This window comes from Panicum virgatum, chromosome 8K (assembly GCF_016808335.1).
Source record: "Panicum virgatum strain AP13 chromosome 8K, P.virgatum_v5, whole genome shotgun sequence".
NCBI classification, from domain to species: Eukaryota; Viridiplantae; Streptophyta; class Magnoliopsida; order Poales; family Poaceae; genus Panicum; species Panicum virgatum.
The window spans coordinates 48532391-48553266 of NC_053143.1; the positions used below are offsets into that span (position 1 = coordinate 48532391).

Consider the following 20876-nt stretch of genomic DNA (forward strand, 5'->3'; position numbering starts at 1 on the left):
GAAGAGAGAGAGAGGAGAGAGAGATGAGTGGAGAGAGAAATTTAAAAGCCCACGGTTTGACTTAGCAAAAACTCAAATTTTTCAATTGAAACTCAAAAATTTTTGAACACGAAAGTTGTTCAAAATTAAATTTCCTACAACTTTCCTTTCAGGCAAAACTTCATTTGAGCGATGGTTTGGAAGTTCAAAATTTGAATTCAAGTTTAATGATCCCGCTTGTTTTTCGGGGTTAATTCAAATTTTCATGTTAGAACTTGAAAAACTTTGAACACGAAAGTAGTTTGTTTTGTCCAACTCTACGACTTTTGTTTTGGGCAAGAGTTCATTTGAGCAAAAGTGTGAGGGTTGACTTTTTGGCGTGTTTAAACTGAATTTCGGCTTTGCAGTAATTGAGAAATTGGGGGAGGGTTTAACGTGTCATCGCATGTGAATTGCCTGTTTAATATAGTGTTAAACACCGGAGGTGTTACACTAACAAGGATGACATAAGCATTAATTTTTAAAACAATTATGACGAACTAGAATTGTCATAAATTTTGTCATAAATGTGGCAATGGAATTGGTTATGATGATTTTTTATTGGTCTTAGTGACACACACTGCATTTTCGTCACTAAAGTGTATTGACTCCTAGGAAACATCACAAACAGAAGTATTCAATGACGAAAAGCTCTATCGTCACCAGAAATTCGTCGCAGAAGGTCATCTATGTTGTAGTGGTAGGAGTCGGCAGTAAAGAGGAGGCGTGGTGAATGGAGGGCCGGGGTAGAAGATGGAGGGTAAATGAGCCGATACCCTATCTGCTACAAAGCGGCCGATTGGTGCCCTTATCGGTCCGATAGACCTGTCAGCTCTTGCGTGGCCGATAGGTCCCCTATCAGGTCCCCTATCACGCCGGCAGGTCTAGCTGGCGTGAGGCCACGCGACTGCTACTGATGTGGTAGCACTAGTCGGCCCTTCTATAGCCGATAAGTACCTATCGGCTTTTGGATAGCTCATAGGTTTCCTGTTGGCTTTTGAAGGGCCGACAGACAACAATATTTGCATTTATTTTTATTCGACATTTATTTCTGCGATTACCTATCAAAATTTTATTATTTAAAAAAAATTCAATGAACGTGGAAGGTTCAAAAGAAACCTCCGAGCTGTTGGCCTTGCCGTTCAAATTTGACTGAAATGGATTTCAACGCTATCCAAGTATGCTTTATTAATAAAGGAAAAAGTTCATTTTTGACACCTCAACTATTGGGTTTGTCTAACTTTGACCTCCAACTACAAAACCGGGTACAATGGACACTCTAAGTTCTAATATCATGCAACTTTGACACCTATGCTCGTTTTAGGTGGCTTAGCGCTGACATGGCGATGGTTTTGACTACATTGACCGTGACGTGGCAGTTCTGCCATGTAGGCCCCACCCTACATCTCTCTCCCTCTTCACTTTCCGGAACGGAAGGAGTAGACTCTTGAAGATAAATACAAACCACCTAGAATCCTAAGTGGACACTCTAAAAAAAATAGAGAAATTCTAGAAATTTTCACAAAATCATAAACATCAAGTCATCCATCCAACAACTCTTATCATAATAGTCATTGGATCTGTTATCTTTTCTAATAAATTACACAACGCTGTCGTTATGAAAATAGACTAAAGTAACCCTCTAAATATGTGTCTAAATTATCCATCTCTGCCATTATAAAAAACGGCCAGAGACCATCATTGCTGCTGGCAATTCCTCTTCCCTCCCGCGCATAAAACAACGGCCAGAGGTAAAGCTCTCTGAGTCTTGGCATGGCTCCTTGTTGAAATACCATTGGCCATACAAATTGCTCGAAGCTACAGGATACAAGGTACGGGAACGAACCAGCACGAACAACGAATCCCTGAAGGATTCCCAGGTTCTTATTGCTCACCATCAGATGTAAAAAGCAGAGAGCTGGCAACCTCCCAAGGATTTCGAGATCGACCTGTTGTAGCTCCCTCACGGTGATGTATAGGCAGGTGAGATCCGGAACGAGCAATGGATTCACCCACGCTGGAAGTGTAGAAAACCAATAGCTGTCTTCTGTACCCAACAAACGGAGGTGTCGAGGAGCGACCCAGGCATCCAATCCACCGATGCTGCGTTGACCAGGAGGGACTACAATAAGTAGTTCCTGAATCTTTTGTAGCTTGTGTAGGCACTCCAACAGCTTTTCGTTCCACTTCTCCAATTTAATCCACAGCCGCTTCAGTTCAGTTAGATGGCCCAACTCCTCTATAATGTTTATGGTGGATTCAACAATGCATAACCGTGACAGCTGCTCAAGGCATCTTAGGTTTCCGATTCCATTTGGCACTCTGGTAGATACATCAATATCTAGGCAAATCAAATTTCTTAGCTGGACAACACTCCAAGGCAAGCTGGAAATAGTATTTGACATTACGTCCAATGTCTGTAGAAATTGCAGGTTTCCTATTTCTTCTGGGAGGTGAGAAACACTTGTCCCACGTAGTCCCAAGTACCTCAAGTGATATAACTTCCCAAGGTCCTTGAGGCTTTTATTCTGTGAAAGATTGCAATGCTCTAAATCTAGTACACGTAAAACTCGGCAGCTGCCAGCAGCCGGCACTTGACCAACAGCAAATGGAAAGATAACAACTGACCTTGCATGTTGCAACAAGTTTCTAGTAACTTGAACCATCATGTCACTTTTCTTGCCAAATTGAAGGGACAACCTCTGAATCGTATTTGATGGAGATGTGCTATCCATATCATTTAGTACAGTAATAAAGTTTTCTTCACTTGACAAGGAACGGATAAGATCAAGGACCATATCATGTATGCGGCAACTATGTAGCATGCCAGTTACTGAGTTATGTATTGGTTGGATCATACTTCTATTTATGAGCTCGTTGAAGTAAAACTCTCCTAGTTCAAATAGACTCTTTCCCTATTTTTCATATTCGATAAAACCTTCAGCTATCCACATTCTTATCAAACGGTCCTTGTCAATTTCAAAATCTTCAGGAAACATGCTAAAATATAACAAGCAAGTTCTTAGATGGCACGACAGCTCATAATAGCTAAAAGACAAAATCTTTCTCATGTTCTGCACGTCCATATTATTTTTCATACCAGTACCAATAGAGTTGTACACCTCGTACCACTCAAGTTTATTTCTTGCTTTGCAAACTAGCAAACTAGCCATTATAATAATTGCTAGGGACACACCAACACATTTCTTTAATATTCTTTCAGACACTTCGGCCAGTTCGTCATCTGGACATTTTTCAATTTCATCATTGTTGTCTTTGTTTTCATTACCAAATATTCTTCTAAAAAATAGTTTCCGAGAGTTGTTCGAAGAAAGGGGTTTCAACTTGTAAGCACCACCGGCTTGTTCAGCAACATCAGAAATACGGGTAGTTGTAACAATTGTGTATCCAACATCATTATCAGGCAAAGTACATCTAATCATTTTCCAAACTGAGATATCCCATATGTCATCAACAACAATGAAATACCTAAACATATCACAGGTTATTAGAAAAAAACTAGTGATTTTAGGATGGAAAAAGGTTATGATATTGTTCATATACCAGCTAGATGCATATTAAGCTAACTACCATGGATCACTATTGATGATTTAATGATTAAACTAAAATAGCTAGGGAGCAGCTGGATTGGCATGTCCGTGAACAAAATAGGTCCACTCAGAATCTTTGCAAGTCCGTGTAATATAGGTGTTGTGTGATTCCTTAGTACCTTTTCATCTGAAGAAATTTTCTGACTTGATCGATGAGCTGCCTCTCATCCAATGTTTCATCATTGACGTTCTTCCCAGTTCATAGAGCAACCCCTTGAAAATTTTTCTCATGTCAGGAGTTTGAGACACCGAAACAAAAGCCCAGCAATCAAATTTTTCCTTGAGATTTTCATATACTGAGGGACCGAAATTGGCGACCAGAGGGGGGTGAATGGGAGCCGATCAAAATTTCTTTCGAAATCGATCCGTCGGCCTATATCCCGAAAATCACCACAAACCCTTAAATCCTATATGAGGTATGGAGTAGCTATAGAAGAGCTAAACCAACACAAATCGCCCCTAGAAACTTGCGAGAGAAAGCACGGAAGCGATCGAGAAAAACTGCAGATCTAGCAGTCAGGGACCGGTCAGACCGCTTGCTCTGGGCGGTCAGACCGGTCGGGCTGGATTTGAAATTCCAGACCGGTCAGACCGGTTGCTTCGACTGGTCAGACCAGTTGCTTCGACCTGTTAGACCGGTTGCTACGACCGGTTAGACCGCTTCTGCTCAAAACAGAATTCCAGCCCGCGAACTCGAGGTGATTTCAAGATTACTCGTTCAAAACATCACCAAATGGTCTCAAAATTTACAGGGAGGTTCCTAGGATAGAGACGAACCTCTCCACAAAAGGAATTAACCCAAAATGCAAAGGATCACGAGAATTCCGTGGGGGAAAGAGGTAAAAGAGGGTTTTCCAAAAACTCTAAAAACCTCAATCCGAGGGACTCGTGATTCTCGGGGGTTTAGCTCTAGGCTAGATGGTCGAGAAGCAAATCACGGAGTCCCTAAACCCACTAAGAGAAAGCTTTAATCTCAAAAATCACCAAAAGAGAGGAAATCAATCCATGAACAAAAGATGAACGGAGACACAAGAGAGCTGCTCAAAAGGGTAATCGATTTCATTCAAATTCATCGTGATTTACAGAGGAATTCACTTATACAAGAGTTAGACCTCACCCATTCATCCACCCTCTCAAATTTGTGAACCTAGCTATAATCTAGACCACGTTTTCCATGGAGACCTCGGCCTAACCCTAGAACAGAGAGAGGAGCAAGGAAAAACAGAAAAGGACTCGTGGCTTGGAGGCTCACCTGTCCAAGGGGGCAGGTGAGATGAATTTATACGACCTCGGGAGCGACCGGTTAGACTGGTCCCTTCCCAGAAATGACCTCCACCCTGACTCGTACACTAAAACACCCGTAGGGGCAAAACCGGAAAGGGTACAAGATCTCATCCGACGGCGGAGTTTCTTTCTTCGACTCGAAGCCTTCTCCGCGATGCCGCCACGTCGATGCAGATCTGATCCGCGGTTTTGAGGGGTCCGCGAAACCCGGTGAGGTGGCCGGTTTTGAGAAAACCACCAAAACTCTACGCGCGGGAATATTCCCGCCTCCACGTCGTGGCCCTGGAAGCCGTTCCCGCCTCGGCCTTCTGACGGCCCTAGACGCCGCCCTACGCCCGTCACCTCCTCGCCCGCAGCGAGGACCTAGACGCCGTCGACGCCCGTCACCTCCGCCAGTCCCGAGACCGACGCCCGTGCCTCCACGACTTGGCGTCTTCAACCGCCGTCCGCCAGCTTGGTTTTGTGGCGCAAACCAAGAAACCCGCAATCCACCGGTGCTTACGCCCTCGATCCAGGAATAGACGTCACAGCTGCCGCCCGACCCGAGCTCCGATCCCGGCTGCCCTTCACCGCCATCCACAAGCTCTGTTGCCTTCCATCAGAATGCTAATCACCTCATCTCTAGCCTCATCAATCCCCACAAGCTCTGTTGCCTTGCTGTAATGAGCCAACAAACGAGGATCGACAGCAGCAGGCCTAGCCACATCGATCCTGTACCTCTCGCACCGCTCGCCGGCCTCTATGACACGCCTCTTGATGTCTCTGATGTCGGTAGCAACCTGACGGCGGATCCGGAGCCTCGTCACCAAATTCAGGCTCCTATGGATGAACCCCCTCATACCAACCGGCCCTGACGGCGCACCACCCGTGCAGTGTACCATGAACATGTCGATGCTGTCCTCGATGTCGTAGCAGAGCTCCAGCATCTCGCTGGCCCAGATCTTGTCCTGCTCAAAGAGCTGGTCCGGAGGAGCAGTGGCAATCTCCTTGAGCGCCCCCTGCATGCTCTCGAGCTCAGGTTGGAGGAACATGATCTCCCCCTTCACCCCGCTCTGCAGCTTGTACTCGCCGACGAGCAGATCCCCAACCTTGTGGATGAGCCTCGACAGCAACCCCATCGCGACCTCCATGAATCCGTCGCTGCGAGAGGGCGAGCAATGGCGTGTGGAGTTGAGTGGTGCTGCTCTCTCTACCAAAAGAAAAAAAATCATGGCTTTATTACGAACTCGAACTTGATTGGCAAAAAGAACGGGAGGAAGATCGAACTAGGAGTTTACCAGCCGCCGCCGGTGCATATCGCGCAGCTGCTCTTCGGCGGAGCGGCCGCCCGCCGCTCGCTTGAATCGAAGCCGGAGCTCGCTGGCTGCCGCCGTTGACTTGGAACAGGACCAAGACTGGAGCACTTGAAGGCTTTGAACTGTGTTTGGAACTGACGACAAAGAAAGGTGCGGCCAAAACATATCCGGAAGGAGCTAGTCGTGGATTTTTTTAAAATCTGCAAACGTTTTAAAAAAATATTCTAGAATAATCATCTATCAACTAAACTTCCAAACCCCTGTAAAACCATGATCCATGATGCAACGACATTTATATTTTGAAGCATTAGTTTTTTCTAACAAAAGTTAACATGTTAAAAATAGGGAAAAAAATCCACTTTACACCCTCAAATCATAAAAGTATGATTCTCAACCAACTATTGAATTGAGTAAATTTAGCCCCTTAGATGGTTCTGAAAGTGCTTTAATATTTTGTGATAATTAGAAGAGTCAGATTTAAACCAAAAATCATAATTAATTCATTTTGAATAAAAAAATTACGAAATAGGTATCAAACGTTTTCTTAAAATGTAACCTATCTATTGGAACAATACTTGTCAGTTATTTCAGATCTATTTTTCTATGTTCATAATATTTGGTTGCTTGCAACTATACCTATTATTTTTTAAATAATTAAGACTCAAATAGAGCAATAATAGATAATTACATTTTTATAAAAATTTTGGTACAACTTTCATATTTTTCTGATTTGAAATAAATTAGTTTTTACTTTTAAATCTAATTAGATTTTTTATTTTTTTTTTAAATACAAAACCATCCTAGGGCCAAATTTGTTTGGTTTCGATAGTTGGATGCTTTTGTTACCTGGTTTTATAGTTGAAGCTTGAAAATTAACCTTTGCGATAGTTTCAATATGCCAGACTTTTCCTTAAAAATAAATCATGAATTCTTGCTGTAAGGATGTAGCCTATACTGCTCCTAATACTGTTATAAAATTTATCATTTGAAATAAATTTTAGAGAACAGTCCCTAAACGATTTTATTAGCATTAGTCAAAATACTAAATCTGACAGGCCCAAGAGACTTCATTTTAGGGAGGCCCAAGAGACTTCACAAATCCGTTCTACGGCTCCACTCATTCATGGTTTTTTAGGGGTAGGAGCAAATTTCCGTTCAAGGCACAATTTTGGTAAAAAGAAAAGGACCACTTGAAGAAAAAGAAGTTAAAGTAGTACTGTAAGCTATATTAATTATTTCTCAAGTATTACAATCTAAAATTACAAATACAACCTTTTCTCGATATACAATCAGAAAAGCTGGAATTTCTTGCATCTGGTTCTTGGTCTAATGTACGTGTTCAATCAAGTAGATTTTTTTATTCTAAATTATGCAGGTATAATCATCCTTATGTCCAGGATTCTTGCTTTACAGGTCAGTTTGTACCCAAAAAAGAAAACATATCAGTTTTGTTATATTGTGATCCAAATTCATTGCACAAAAGGAAAAGATCGACTTCCGACGGAGCGAAGCAGAGGCCCGTCGCCGGGAGGCTTGGGGATATGCATGCTTACAAATATTTTCCTCTGGGCCCTGTCCATTTTCAGCAGTTTCTCCTGTCTTTCATTTTCAGTCCATCAACTGAGGAAAAGTAGAAGAAATTGAGGTCAGATGGAACGTGAAAGATGAAAGTAGGGAAAAAATGACCGGGGATCACGCACCTTCATATTCATCCGCATGTCAAGTTCGATTCATCAGTATATGTGGAGTTTTGGATGATTGGGATTGATTTCAACCGAGTTCCTCAACGCAACCTTCAAATCCTTCACTTCCTCATTGCTAGCGCCTTCACATTTCAAGTAAACCCAGACATCCTGGAGCGATGGCAGGTTCCCCAGGCCCATGCCAAAGCCACCATCGCTGCTGGGGATTACTCTCGCCTCCCTCACGAAGCAGCGTACCAGGCTTGTTAGGCTCCCAATACCATTTGGCAATCTTGTATATGACTCGATGTAGAGACACATCAAATGTCTGAGCTGAACAACGGTTGATGGCAAGCTACAGATGCAGGTGCCCATCAGGTCCAGTGTTTGTAGAAATCGTATGTTCCCTGTTTCTTCAGGGAGCTGAGCAATGCGTGTGTCACCTAATCCCAGGTACCTCAAGTGAAATAACTTCTCAACATACTTGAGCCTGTAACCTTTTGAAAGATCACAACCTTGTAAATCCAGTACACGTAGAACTCGGAAGCTCCTAAGGGTAGGCAATAGACTAATGGCAGAAGGAAGCACAATAACTGTGCAAAAGTTTTTCTAAATTTCACTCTCTAATCACGAGTAATGACAATAATTAGCAGCTACTGCACGTACGACCAAGGACCAGCATCTTTATCTGATTATCCCCATGAGCATATCCGTACCCAAAATGTAGTACCCTGCTGCACTGACATGTCACGTAACTTGCCTGTTGTAGCTGATAATTAATGCAATGGGGCCGATCGTGGTGAACCAAAATATTTGTCTCTATGCAAGTTGCAGCAAAGGCAAGTACTCCTCCTTCCACTTTATACTTTCTCCTTCCACTTTTATAACTTATAGTATAATATGGCACGATCTTTCAAATAATATATTGACTATTGATTTATCATATATTATATCACTTATTGTTATAAACTTATATTAGTAAAATATATCAATCCAATCATATAAAATTTATATTGTAAAAGTAAAAATTAATAGTTAAATTGTTGGTCAAAGATTGCAAAGTTTGAATATTGAATATATGACACTCAAACATACTATTCCCTCTGTTCCAAATTATAAGGCAGTCCAACAATCTTGGAGAGTCAAAATTTTTTATGTTTGACCAAATTTATATAGTAGAATAATGATATTTATTATATAAACTAAGTACTATTAGATTTTTTATTAATTATATTTTCATAGTACAATAATTTGATATCATAAATCTTTATATTTCTCTCTATAATTTTGGTCAAACTTGAGATTGTTTTGACTCTTCAAGATTCTTGGAATGTCTTATAATTTAGAACAAAAGTGTTATTTTAATATATGTTTAGAACAAGAAATAAAAATTTCTTGTTCTAAAAGTCATATATTTGAAAACAGAGGGAGTACATACATTATATATGTACAGATATATGACATTCATTCTTATATTAATAAAAACGAACAGAGTATATATATTGCGACAACACATGATGCACGGTACCTTACTTTATGTCACCTCGCTCCGGCCGGCTGTAAGCAAGGCGGACGATCGAGACACTCCAGCTACCAGCACTCCAACAGATCGATCGCTCTCAGTCCCAAGCTAGCTAGCTCATCCCAGTGTTCGTCGGCGGCGCCATCAGGGGCGGCGGCAGCATCTACAGCTCACTGTTCTACAGCAACATCTCGCGAACGCATGCTGCCGTAAGGTATCAATCTGAAGCCACCATCTATCAAATGACTCCATTTCATTGCAAATTGAAATTCACAGGAGATGACGACCGGTTCGTCGCCGTACCCGAGACAAGTGTTCAGCTCAATTTGGCTAGGAGAAAGAATGCATATAGTTTTTGTTGGTGCAGAACTAGGGCGAACACACCAAAGCGTTAGAACGCGCAGCGAGCGACGGCACAACACAACACCGATTCTCAGACCAGTCGGGTATACCGGTCAGACTGGTTGTCGCCGGGCAGGCCGGCGGCGAAACCAACGAACATCGCTCGGGAAGGACCCATCGGGACAGGCACATGCAAGATTGTTCCAGGGTCGGCAGACCACATAGAACGCCCTCAATCGATGTAGAGACGAAGGATGAACAACAGATAGTAGATGGGAAAAGGCTAGGGCAAAAAGAAAGTAAAAAAATAAAAGTTTTTATATTTGATCGATTGGATACCCTAATCAGCCGTGACCCTTTAATTTATAGGGTGGGGTGAATTTATCCCGCAAGAAATCCTATTACAAGATTTAAATCTATTTAAATCTCTAGTTGTACTCGGATTCCACTTGGACCGGTCAGACCGGTCGGCTGCTGCCGGACCAACTACAGCGTCTGACCGGTCAGACCGCTAGGGCGCACCGGTCAGACCGGTCTGTATTATCTAATGCCAATTTTGGTCGTCAACATATGCCCCCTGTTCTTTGGCAAAGCTGCGTGCCAAAGAACACTCTTCTGGAACAAAATTGTCTAAGGGCGATGAATATATCGGCAATTTTTTATGCTAAGGGCAATAACAATTTATCAGCCATATCTTGCTTCTTCTTCAAGCTGGTGATGAAACAATTTGCTTAGGCCTCCATACCTGCTTCATGGTTGCTGACCTTGCTGGTACAATCTCTGCTTGCTGTTCCATGGACTCCTTCTTGTGCATCTGTTTCAGCCTCCTCTTTTGGGTATGAGACAAGCCTGAGGGACACTACCTCGGCTGTAGATATTTTGAATCTTGTTTTATGCTCTTCTCACACTCTTTGCTGCAATCAATGTTCTTTTTGATCAGATTATCTCTAATCGGTCTTTGTGAAGCAAAACTTGGATATATAGGAGGATAATGAATATAATATGACTGCATATGCATCCTACTATAATCCAAGGGCATATAACAAGGATACCAGCAATACCATGAAACAATCGGTTCATTAAATAAATTACCTTGACTTAAACTCGATTGCTCTTGAGACGATGATGGCTTTGTATCCTTGGTTCTATCTGGCCGTCCCCTCTGTTTCTGGACGACCCCTTTCTTCTCATATTTGGCCAAGAGTTCTTTAAAACTCGACCTTTCTTTTTCTTTACTGTTTCTGGAATTTTTTCCAGAACTCCTAGAGCGACCGATCAGACCGGTCTGAGCAGACCTGGCGCCTTTGTCCTTTTCTTGCCCCCCGAGCGTTGAATTCTTCAATGAATCTTTAGGGACCTTCTTTGCTGGAGCTTCCTGGTAAGATTTCGAAAGCTCAGATCTCTCTTAACCAATAATTATATTCTTTCCTTTTGCCGATTCGGCATGATTTGGCCGAATTAACACTTTAGGATTACTCAATTCAAGCATATGTGTATGTGCAGAAAAGGGATTCTGATCCACCTTCATTTGTGGAACAATTATTCAGCCTTCATTAACAGCCGATTAAATTTTCCTCCGAAGTACATTGCAACCATTAGTCGCATGAGAGAAAGTATTATGAAATTTGCAATAAGCTCGCCGCTTTAATTCTTCAAGCGGCGGTATGCCATGCGACATTTTGATGTATCCATTCTTATATAATTCATTAAATATCCTCTCACATTTGGATACATCAAAAGTAAATCTTTCTTGCCGACCTTTATGAATCGGTTTAAGAGAACCGCAAACGCAAGGTTTATCATTGGAGGGCCAAACAAATTCAGCGGTATAAATATCTTTACCTTCATCGTCCGAACAATTGGAATCACACCCAAGCACATAAACAGGACGATTAGGCTTTTCATTGGACTTTTGTGAATCTCTAGCCTCTTTAGCTCGGCTTTCATTAAAAAGAGCTTTTTGTAAAACTTGACTAACATTTAGAAATTCTTGTCCCTCTAGCTTTGCTTTATGAAAATCAAATAAACCAGCAAAAGCTAGATCAGCTAAATCTCTATCAGAAATTGTCAAACTATAGCATCGATTTCTAGTATCTCTAAATCTTCTAATATACTCAGAAACACCTTCATGTAGTTCTACTATCATCACCAGTGAATTTAACAAATTCAGGAATTTTAAACTCTTGAGGATATGCAACGCAATCGTAATTCTCAGGGTATGGTCTTTGATAAGATCGGCATTTTGCTTTAGGCTCTATGCCAAAAGTTTGCCGAAATATCTTAATCACCTCCTCTTTAATACTACATGATCCAATATCATCGGCGTTAAGCCGATTAGTGATCGGTGTATTATTAGGTTGATCAAAGTTCAGCGGTGTAGAATGTCGCAACGAATTTGCTGTCCCATATGGCACATTGGCATTAGGTGATGCATTATAATTAATTCAGTTTCGCTGATTAGCCAAATTAGTCACAATAACATTATTAGTTAGAATTGCCGAACCATGCATTGTCTTATCGGTATTAGATGTACATGCATTATTACCGATAGACTTCATACCAAGATTTATTTCAATTCGGCTAAAGCGATCATCAAACATATCATGCATATTTTGACCAATAAATTTCAACTTATTATTCATATGAGAAGAAATAGCATTATCTATAGCATTAGCTACTTCAGAATTAAGGACATGATGTTCGTTCTCATCGAATTTTACCTAAAATTGTGAAGCATCGAAGGCGGCATCCGTCGTGACCTTTCCTTGTCGGTCGATGGCGAAGTGCGAGATGTACTGGTTCATGGCTTCTTCTTCTAGCCTCTGGATCTCCTTTTCCTTCTCTTCTCTTATCTTCTTCTGGATGTCATTAAGAATCTTCTGATGCTCGGCCAGAAGTTGCTGAACATTCGGTCTCCAAATATTGGCAGCATCAACTTCACCTGGTTTAGGAATACCGGTCATGGCAACCGATTTATTTTTTCTTTTCTCTAGTGGAGTCGCCAAAAAGTATGTTGGCGCAAAATTAGGGCCAACACACCAAAGCGTTAGAACGCGCAGCGAGCGACGGCACAACACAGCACCGATGCTCAGACTAGTCAGACCGGTCGAGTATACCGGTCAGACCGGTTGTCGCCGGGCAGGCCGGCGGCGAAACCAACGAACGTCGCCTGGGAAGGACCCGTCGGGGCAGGTGCACGCAGGGTTGTTCTAGGGTCAGCAGGCCACCTAGAACGCCCTCAATCGACGTAGAGACGAATAAGGAACAACATATAGTAGATGAGAAAAAAGCTTGGGCAAAAAGAAAGTAAAAAAGATAAAAGTTTTTGTATTTGATCGATTGGATACCCTAATTGGTCGTGGCCCTTTATATTTATAGGGTGGGGTGGATTTATCCCGTAAGAAATCCTATTAGAAGATTTAAATATATTAAAATCCCTAGTTGTACTTGAATTCCACTTGGACCGGTCAGACCGGTCGACCCTACCGGTCAGACGCTGTAGTCAGTCCGCCAGCAGCCAACCAGTCTGACCGGTCAAACCGGTAGGGCGCACCTGTCAGACCGGTCTGTATTGTCTAATGCCAATTTTAATCGTCCACAGTTTTGTTCTTAATTACACCTGTTGCATTGAATTTGTATCGATAATATTTATCATGGTACATATTTTGAAATTTATTTTCAATATTACTTTAATTATTTAAATAAATATATTTTAAGTTAAAATCTAATTAGATTTTTTAATTTATGTGCCTGTCGCATGTGCATCTAAACTAGTTAATAAGAAACAGCCAGAGTATGACAACACGTGATGCACGTTGTCTTACTTTATGTCTCCTCGATAGCTCCGGCCGGCTATAAGCAAGACGGTCGATCGAGACAGCTCGCTGAGTCCCAAGCTCTCACAATGGCCCCCAGCTCCTCCGCAAAGCAGCTCATCGCCGTCGCCGGCGCGGCTTTCCTGCTTGCCACCGCCGTGGCTTTCCTGCTCGCCGCCGACTCCGGCCGCCCGCAGCCGGTGCACCTGCGGCTGTATATGCACGACGTGATGCGCGGGCCGGGGACGACGGCCATCCACCTCATCCACGGCGTCAGGCCGCCGCACGACGTCGAGCGGAGCGCCTACTTCGGCGACACGGCGGCGATCGACGATGTGGTGACGGAGGAGCCCGACGCCGGCGCGCGGGCCGTCGGCCGGGTGCAGGGCACCTACATGCTGGCCTCCCAGCACGAGGAGGTGCTTGCCGTCGCCGTCACCGTCGTGCTCACCGCGGGGCCGTACAGCAGCAGCACCTTCTCCGTGGCCGGCCGCGTCGGGGTCTACGACGACAAGGCGGAGCCCGCGGTGTTCGGCGGCACGGGCCGGCTCCGGCGCGCCGCCGGCTACCTGACGTGGAGGATGGTCGAGCTGGTGGTGTCCGAGGGGTACGTGATGGTGGAGCTCGACGTGCACATGTCCGTGCCGCCGGTGAGCGCCGCCGGCGGCAACTGGTGGTCATCTCTGTTGCGATCGATTAACTAATAATATATAGCACAATTAAATTAAATATGCTCGATCGTGGCAACTATCTTTAATTTTGCGATCCGTCGAATAACACAGCACAGATTGCAACCTTGGCTGAATTATATTGCTGATCAATCTTGGCTCCTCCAAGCTATTAATTGGCTTGATGCATGTGTTCTCCACATCATATACATCCCTTGACTTCGCCGGCCGGCGGTGGAGGGAACCGAAAGAAGAAGACCAGGGAGTAGAGGTGGGTGATGACAGGTGGGACCCACATGTAAGTGAGAGAGGAGCTAATCAGCAAGGATGATAATACAGGAAGAAGAAGAGCAGAGAGCAGAGGTGGGTGATGATAGGTGGGACCCACATGTAAGTGAGAGAGAAGCTAATCAGCAAGGATGATAATACAGGCAGTTCGCTCCTGACGAGTGTTGCCGGCAGCCGGTTGGTCGGAGCAGAGATATGCACACGGAAAGAGAGCATAGGGGGTCATCAAATTATTCATGCAATGCATCAATAATGTCGGGTACCACAATTAGGGGCACCCTAATTGGGGTACTAAGACCGCCTTTTTTAAAAAAAACACAAACACCTGATAAGACGGCTAAGCCAACGAAGGCCCACGGCCTGCTTCTCATTCAGAGGAAAGGGAAGGACTCAAAAAAGCCTAGCGTGCGGCCCATTTACATCCCCATCGAACCCGCGGAACGATCTCCGCCTCGCTCGAGGGTCCCTCTCAGGCCCGCCCGGCAATCTCCGCCTCGCTCGAGGGTAGCGGATCTACCCTCGAGCAGGTGACCAATCTCCGCCTCGCTCGAGGGTAGCGGATCTACCCTCGAGCAGGTGACCGATCTCCGCCTCGCTCGAGGGTAGCGGATCTACCCTCGAGCAGGTGACCGATCTCCGCCTCGCTTGAGGGTAGCAGATCTACCCTCGAGCAGGTGACTCATCTCCGCCTCGCTCGAGGCCACCCCTCGGCACAAGGGGACAAACAGCCCCGCCGCCCAACCACTCGCCGTACGAGGGCATTAAAAGCCAGCCACTCCACCACGGCTCAAAGGACAGGCGGTGCCAGGCCGCCACTCCCACAGTAGATGTGACCGGGGTCCCATCCGCTGACTTTGGTCACCACTCCGCCATCCCGAACGCTGTAGCAGTGCCTTGGGACCTGCGACGCGGGATAAGACAGGCTCGGTACTGCTCCCGCCGACCTTCCGGACCCGCCTCCCACTGAGGAAGGGGTCCGGCGACGTCACGTGTCCGACCGAGAGAAGCGCCCAGCTCACACGGACGGAGATCGGGACCTCCCCCCTTTAGGAGCCTGGGACCTCCACGTGTCCCCCGGACCTTCTGGAGTGCACGCCTGCACTCCGACCAGGGGTCCGGGGCCGACCCGCGCCATTACTACCGTCGGGACACTGCAGGACGACCGGCGCCATCTCCGCTGTAGGATCAAGAACACCGACTAGAGGGGGGGTGAATAGGCGGTTTAAAATCTAAAACCAACAACACTAGAGAAATTTAATTAGTAACAAAGGAAAGCCCTATGTCAAGCTATTACAATCTCTAGATAGGTTTGCAACCTAGGGTGACAAGACACGAATCAAGCTCTAGTAAAGTAAATTGCTCAAAGTAAAGACAAGAATAAAAGAGAGCAAGAGTAGTAACCGAGCTTGACACAAGAATATATCCCGTGGTGTCGATGACTTGCCGGTCACCCCTAATCCACGTTGAGGTGGATTCCAAGAATCAACCGCTCCTCTATCAAGAACCTCTTGATCTTGAGCCGGCTTGAATCAAGGAACCGCTCCACACCTCGATTCCACTAGAGTTGCTCTTCACCACTCCGGTGAGGTGAGCACAAGACCTCTCACAACCGAAATCGGGGCTCCTCAACAATCTCCTTGGAGGTGCTCCACGAAATCCACTTCTCCAAGCCGTCTAGGGAGCGGCAACTCCCAAGAGTAACAAGTTGATGACGCTTGCTTGAAGTTTCCCTAATGCCACAAAGCTCAAACTCTTGATGCAATGCACTAGGAAGCTCTCACACTCTTAAAAATGCAATCTCTAAGCAAGTGTGTGTGAGAGAGGGATGCCTTAGCTCTAATGTGTCAAGAATGCTATCCAAATGGCCAAGAGAGTCACCCAATGGCCGGGCATTGGGTATATATAGACATCCCTCCAAAAACTAGCCGTTACACTCTTTTCTGCGAAGTCGCGGACCGTCCGCGGTTCAAAAACCGGACTGTCCGCCGTTATAAACCAGTGAGTCAGAGTGCATTTAATGCATGTCAGAACTAGCCGTTAAGCCCTGGCGGACCGTCCGCGCCCCAGTGGCGGACCGTCCGCGCCCCAGTGGCGGACCGTCCGCAGTTAAGAGTTCCAACCCACCAGAGACTAACATCGTCTCTGGAACAACTTTGAGATTAGCCTGCGGACCGTCCGCGCCTCAGGAGCGGACCGTCCGCAGTTTAACTTTTCAGCCCAAACCAGAGAAACAACGTCTCTGGTACAAATTTGAAATTAGCCGGCGGACCGTCCGCGCCCCATGGCCGGACTGTCCGCCGTTCAACTTTGAAGCCCACACCAGAGAGACACCCTTTCTGGTACAAAAAAGAAATACAGTAGCGGACCGTCCGCCCACCTGGGCCGGACTGTCCGCCAGCCCACCAGAGCCTCTGCAAGCTCTCTGGAACGAGCGCGGACTGTCCGCCCCTCAGGTGCGGACTGTCCGCCGTTACTCAGTGAGCTCTCGAACTTAGTCTATTTCAAATCTTTTCAAAATGCCGTTAGCCCTCATGCATGCAACTAGACATTTTGAGCAAAATGGCACTAAAGACCCGTCAAGCATGAGTACACAACCCCTCTTGATAGAACGGCTAACTATCCAACAAATCCGGTCACTTTTCAACCACTAAACGCCTTGTGACCGGTAAAATACAAAGGCCCTATTTTATACCTTTGCCTTGAGCCCGAGCTTTGCTCATCATCTCCAAAATTCCATACGTACACAACCGAATCTCTTTCATCCGTGGATCAACCTATACTCATTATCTCAAATGAAATCGTTAATCCACAAACCGTTGTCATTAATTACCAAAACTCGAATTAGGGGCCTAGATGCTTTCAATCTCCCCCTTTTTGGTAATTGATGACAACACTAAATTTTGGAGTGATAGTTGTTTTCAAGTCAACTTTATACACTAGGCATAAGGTGGACTTGGAATTGAACTTTGGAAGAACTTACTCATTTTCTTGAAAAATTTCAGAATATGGTATGAATAAATTTCCCAAGTTCGAAGAGTAGAGAGAACTCCCCCTTGATATGTGCATATAAATTTTCATGAATACCAAGCACACATATATATATTTGAAACTTTTGACGGAGTTTTCCCTACAAGTGGAAATCGAGGCATACAAGATACGAGATATATATGATATGAACTTTAACATGGTTAGCACAACCTCACAACCACAAGATGAACATAAATAGGTAAGAGTAGCACAAACCAACATAGTTCATCACACAATACAACCCAAAAGTTCAAATCCAAACACAAGTCTTAAATAGAGATCAAGCAAGACACAAATAGGCATGAGTAGCAAGCGGAAGCCAAAAGCGAATGATCTCCATGAGATGTCCATGAGCTCCCCCTAGATCCAAGCACTCCAAAGCTTCTTCTCCCCCTTTGGCATCAATTGCCAAGAAAGTCAAACGGCTGGTGGAGGAGGTGGCGGTGGGTAGAACGGCTGGTGCGGGTAGAACTCTGGAGGCGGCACTGGAGCTGGAAACACTGAGTAGAAATGATCAGAAAACCCTGTGAAGGCTGTGCTGAAAGCATCAAAGCGCTGCTCTAGCTGCTCCTGTCTCTGCTCAAGCTGCTCAAACTGCTCAGAGGAGGGCAAATCCTCAAAACGTGAGTCAAGGGCTGCTATATCTGAGTGTAAGCTCTCATGAAACCCCTGCATCTGAGTCATCATGGGCTGGAACATCTGCTGCTGCATGTTCTGAAAGTTGAGGTTCATTTGATTCTGCATCTGACTAGCCAACCCCGCAATCTGAGAGGACATGCTCTCCTGCATGGATGCAAAGTATGGATCAAAGTAGCCAGCTGGAGGAGCCCACTGCTGCTGTGCTGGAGGATGCGGTGGTGGCATGGCATGCTGAGCTGCAGCTGCTCCCATATGAGCATCATCATCACTATCATCTTGCCCCTGTGCTTCGGCATCCATATCATCTCCAGGGAAGGGAGTCAAAGGCCTCAAGAGAAAAGCATTGTCATTCTTGAATGGCCTGAAAGGAGTGTGCTTGCTTTCACATAACCCTCTGAAGCTAGTCTTAACCTTGATGATGGACATAATGTATGGAGCAAAGTACAAGTTCATCTCCATGTTAAGCCTCAAGTCTGCAAGCTGATCCATGATAAGAGCAATGACATTGATTCTATTTCCATTCATGACATGAGATATCACATTCCAATAGTGTCCTCTAATCTTGTCCTTGTTGCCACTCTTAGGCATGAATGTGACTCTAGCAATCTTATTGATCACTGCAGGATGATGCCTCAGACCCTGAGTGCCCCCAAAAGTTCTAGCAATTCCAAGATGTGCAGGCTCATAGAACATGGGGTAGTCATTTTCATCTAGTGGGTTTTCTAACACAACATTCATGCTTTGCTCACTATTGATGAAATTATAATCCAATTGATTTGCCTCAGCAAACTGTGCAAATGTAGCACCATAGGTTCTTTTCCCAGTTGTCCACCTAAAAGTTTCCTCAACCATGTTGATCTCTAGGGTGGCATAGAACTGGCGTATCACGGTTTCATTCCAATCACACCTATGCTGCAGAAAATTAGCTAACCCCATTTGCTGAAATCTATTTACTAGATCAGTCATGACTTGTTGTTGTCTCATGTAGCCTATGTCAATGGTCTGATGTTTGAATACATTTTTCTTAACTAGATGACCAAAGTAAACATCTTTTTGTACCTCGGTTTTGAAGAAAAGAATGTTGGTGTCACGAGGTAAGCTGAATTGATCCACTGCTCTTGCATTGGCATAGCTCTCTGCAGTCCACTGACGGCTAGGTAGATCTAGCCCCATTAAATCTGTAATATCATCATCAACCCCTTCAGTCTCTTCCTCTGAAGACTCATCACCTGCATCTCCTACTGAAGAAGCTGCAGCCATCTCACTGACATTTGGAGCATAGTCCACATCATCCGAGTCATCACTGTCTCTTTGTCTTTTGGAAGACATAGCCTTCTTGATTTTAGAAGCTACCTTGATGATCTTCCGGGGTGGCCTGAGATCAAGATTTAACCATAAGAACAATTACTAAAGCAATAGAATGAATCCTTAATGATATAACTCAATTCAGCACTGATCTGAAAAATCTGATACTAGCGGACCGTCCGCACTTCTGAACGCGGACCGTCCGCGGTTCATGAACTACCACGGCGGACCGTCCGCGTCCAGCAGGCGGACTGTCCGCGACCCATCTGTTCTGCGCAGGAACACAAAATCGCCCTCATCTTTGATTCATCCACATTTTGAGTTTCGATTCAAATTCACCAACCAAAATTAAACTATAGCATCTCCTCATCACTAGGAATAAGATCCCCCAAGTATTTTCAAGAGTCCTTGGCCAAAAAATAGATCGGAGCATCTAACCCTAACTCTTTCCAATAAAGAAATCCAAGAACAAGAGTTAGGGATTCATTGAAATACCGCGAGGACATGATGCACTATCTTGAGAAGAGTCCGGGGATGTGCTCGGACCGTCCGGGAACCACTCCAAAAGGGCTTGACCTTGTCGTCTTCCCCACGTGCTTGAGAGAGAAAGAGAGAGACACTTTTGGAGTATGTGTTCGGTTTGGTGGGGGAGGTGAGGGGGACATCCAATATAAGTCAAGTCTGGCCGACCCCACAATTCTGTCCAGTCGCGGACTGTCCGCGGTCCTTTGGCGGACCGTCCGCCTTTGAAATTTTTTACACTGCAACTGACTGAACTTCCTCTGCCAATCATGCGCGGACCGTCCGCGGTCCTTTGGCGGACTGTCCGCAATGAATTTCTGCGGTTGACAACTTTTCTGCAGAGCCTCTGGTGAACAAGTCCAATTAACGGCGGACTGTCCGCCCATTACCCGCGGACCGTCCGCGCTACCAAAAATCTGACAAGTCTGAATTCTGCCAATTTTCTCAATTCCAACTCCAATTTGGGATCATTGCTCATATAAAAATCCAAAAATCTCAAATATTGCATGAAAACCTTCAGACGACTTATATGAGCAAGTTTCAACAAGAATTCAAAAATAAATCGAGTAGAATCATGAAAACTCATAAATGGCTCAAAATACCTCAAAAAATCATAAAAATGAAACAAGAAGTGCATGAAAGAACCATATGCCACATGTGCTAGTTTTCAAGCCACATTTGAGAAGTCAATGATATTTAACTCATTTCTCAACTTGCAAAACCGAGATTCATCCAAAGGCTTGGTAAAGATATCGGCTAATTGATCATCCGTGCCAATACCATCAATCTTGATATCACCCTTGTTCACATGATCTCTAAGAAAATGATGGCGGATATCAATATGCTTGGTTCTTGAAT

At 44.7% G+C, this 20876-nt stretch overlaps 2 protein-coding genes, 1 long non-coding RNA gene and 1 pseudogene across 3 annotated transcripts; 1 reads left to right on the top strand and 3 right to left on the bottom strand.

The window, feature by feature from the left end:
* Positions 1-1634: 1634 nt before the first annotated feature.
* LOC120645871 lies at positions 1635-4750 on the bottom strand (annotated as a pseudogene).
* Positions 4751-5362: 612 nt separating this feature from the next.
* On the bottom strand, positions 5363-6401 carry LOC120645002. Its single transcript, XM_039921746.1, has 2 exons — positions 6191-6401; positions 5363-6102 (listed from the first exon to the last, which is right to left on the bottom strand). Exon 2 carries the CDS (start codon positions 6041-6043, stop codon positions 5480-5482), a length of 564 nt encoding a protein of 187 aa, XP_039777680.1. The 5' UTR covers positions 6044-6102; positions 6191-6401; the 3' UTR covers positions 5363-5479.
* A 1004-nt stretch (positions 6402-7405) lies between these two features.
* LOC120645010 lies at positions 7406-9498 on the bottom strand. Its single transcript, XR_005664042.1, has 3 exons — positions 9424-9498; positions 7909-8387; positions 7406-7828 (listed from the first exon to the last, which is right to left on the bottom strand). It is a non-coding gene; the product is annotated as an uncharacterized LOC120645010 (long non-coding RNA).
* Positions 9499-13658: 4160 nt separating this feature from the next.
* LOC120645006 (dirigent protein 23-like) lies at positions 13659-14326 on the top strand. Its single transcript, XM_039921749.1, has one exon. The coding sequence runs from the start codon at positions 13659-13661 to the stop codon at positions 14271-14273; it is 615 nt and encodes a 204-aa protein (XP_039777683.1). The 3' UTR covers positions 14274-14326.
* The last annotated feature ends 6550 nt before the right edge of the window (positions 14327-20876 follow it).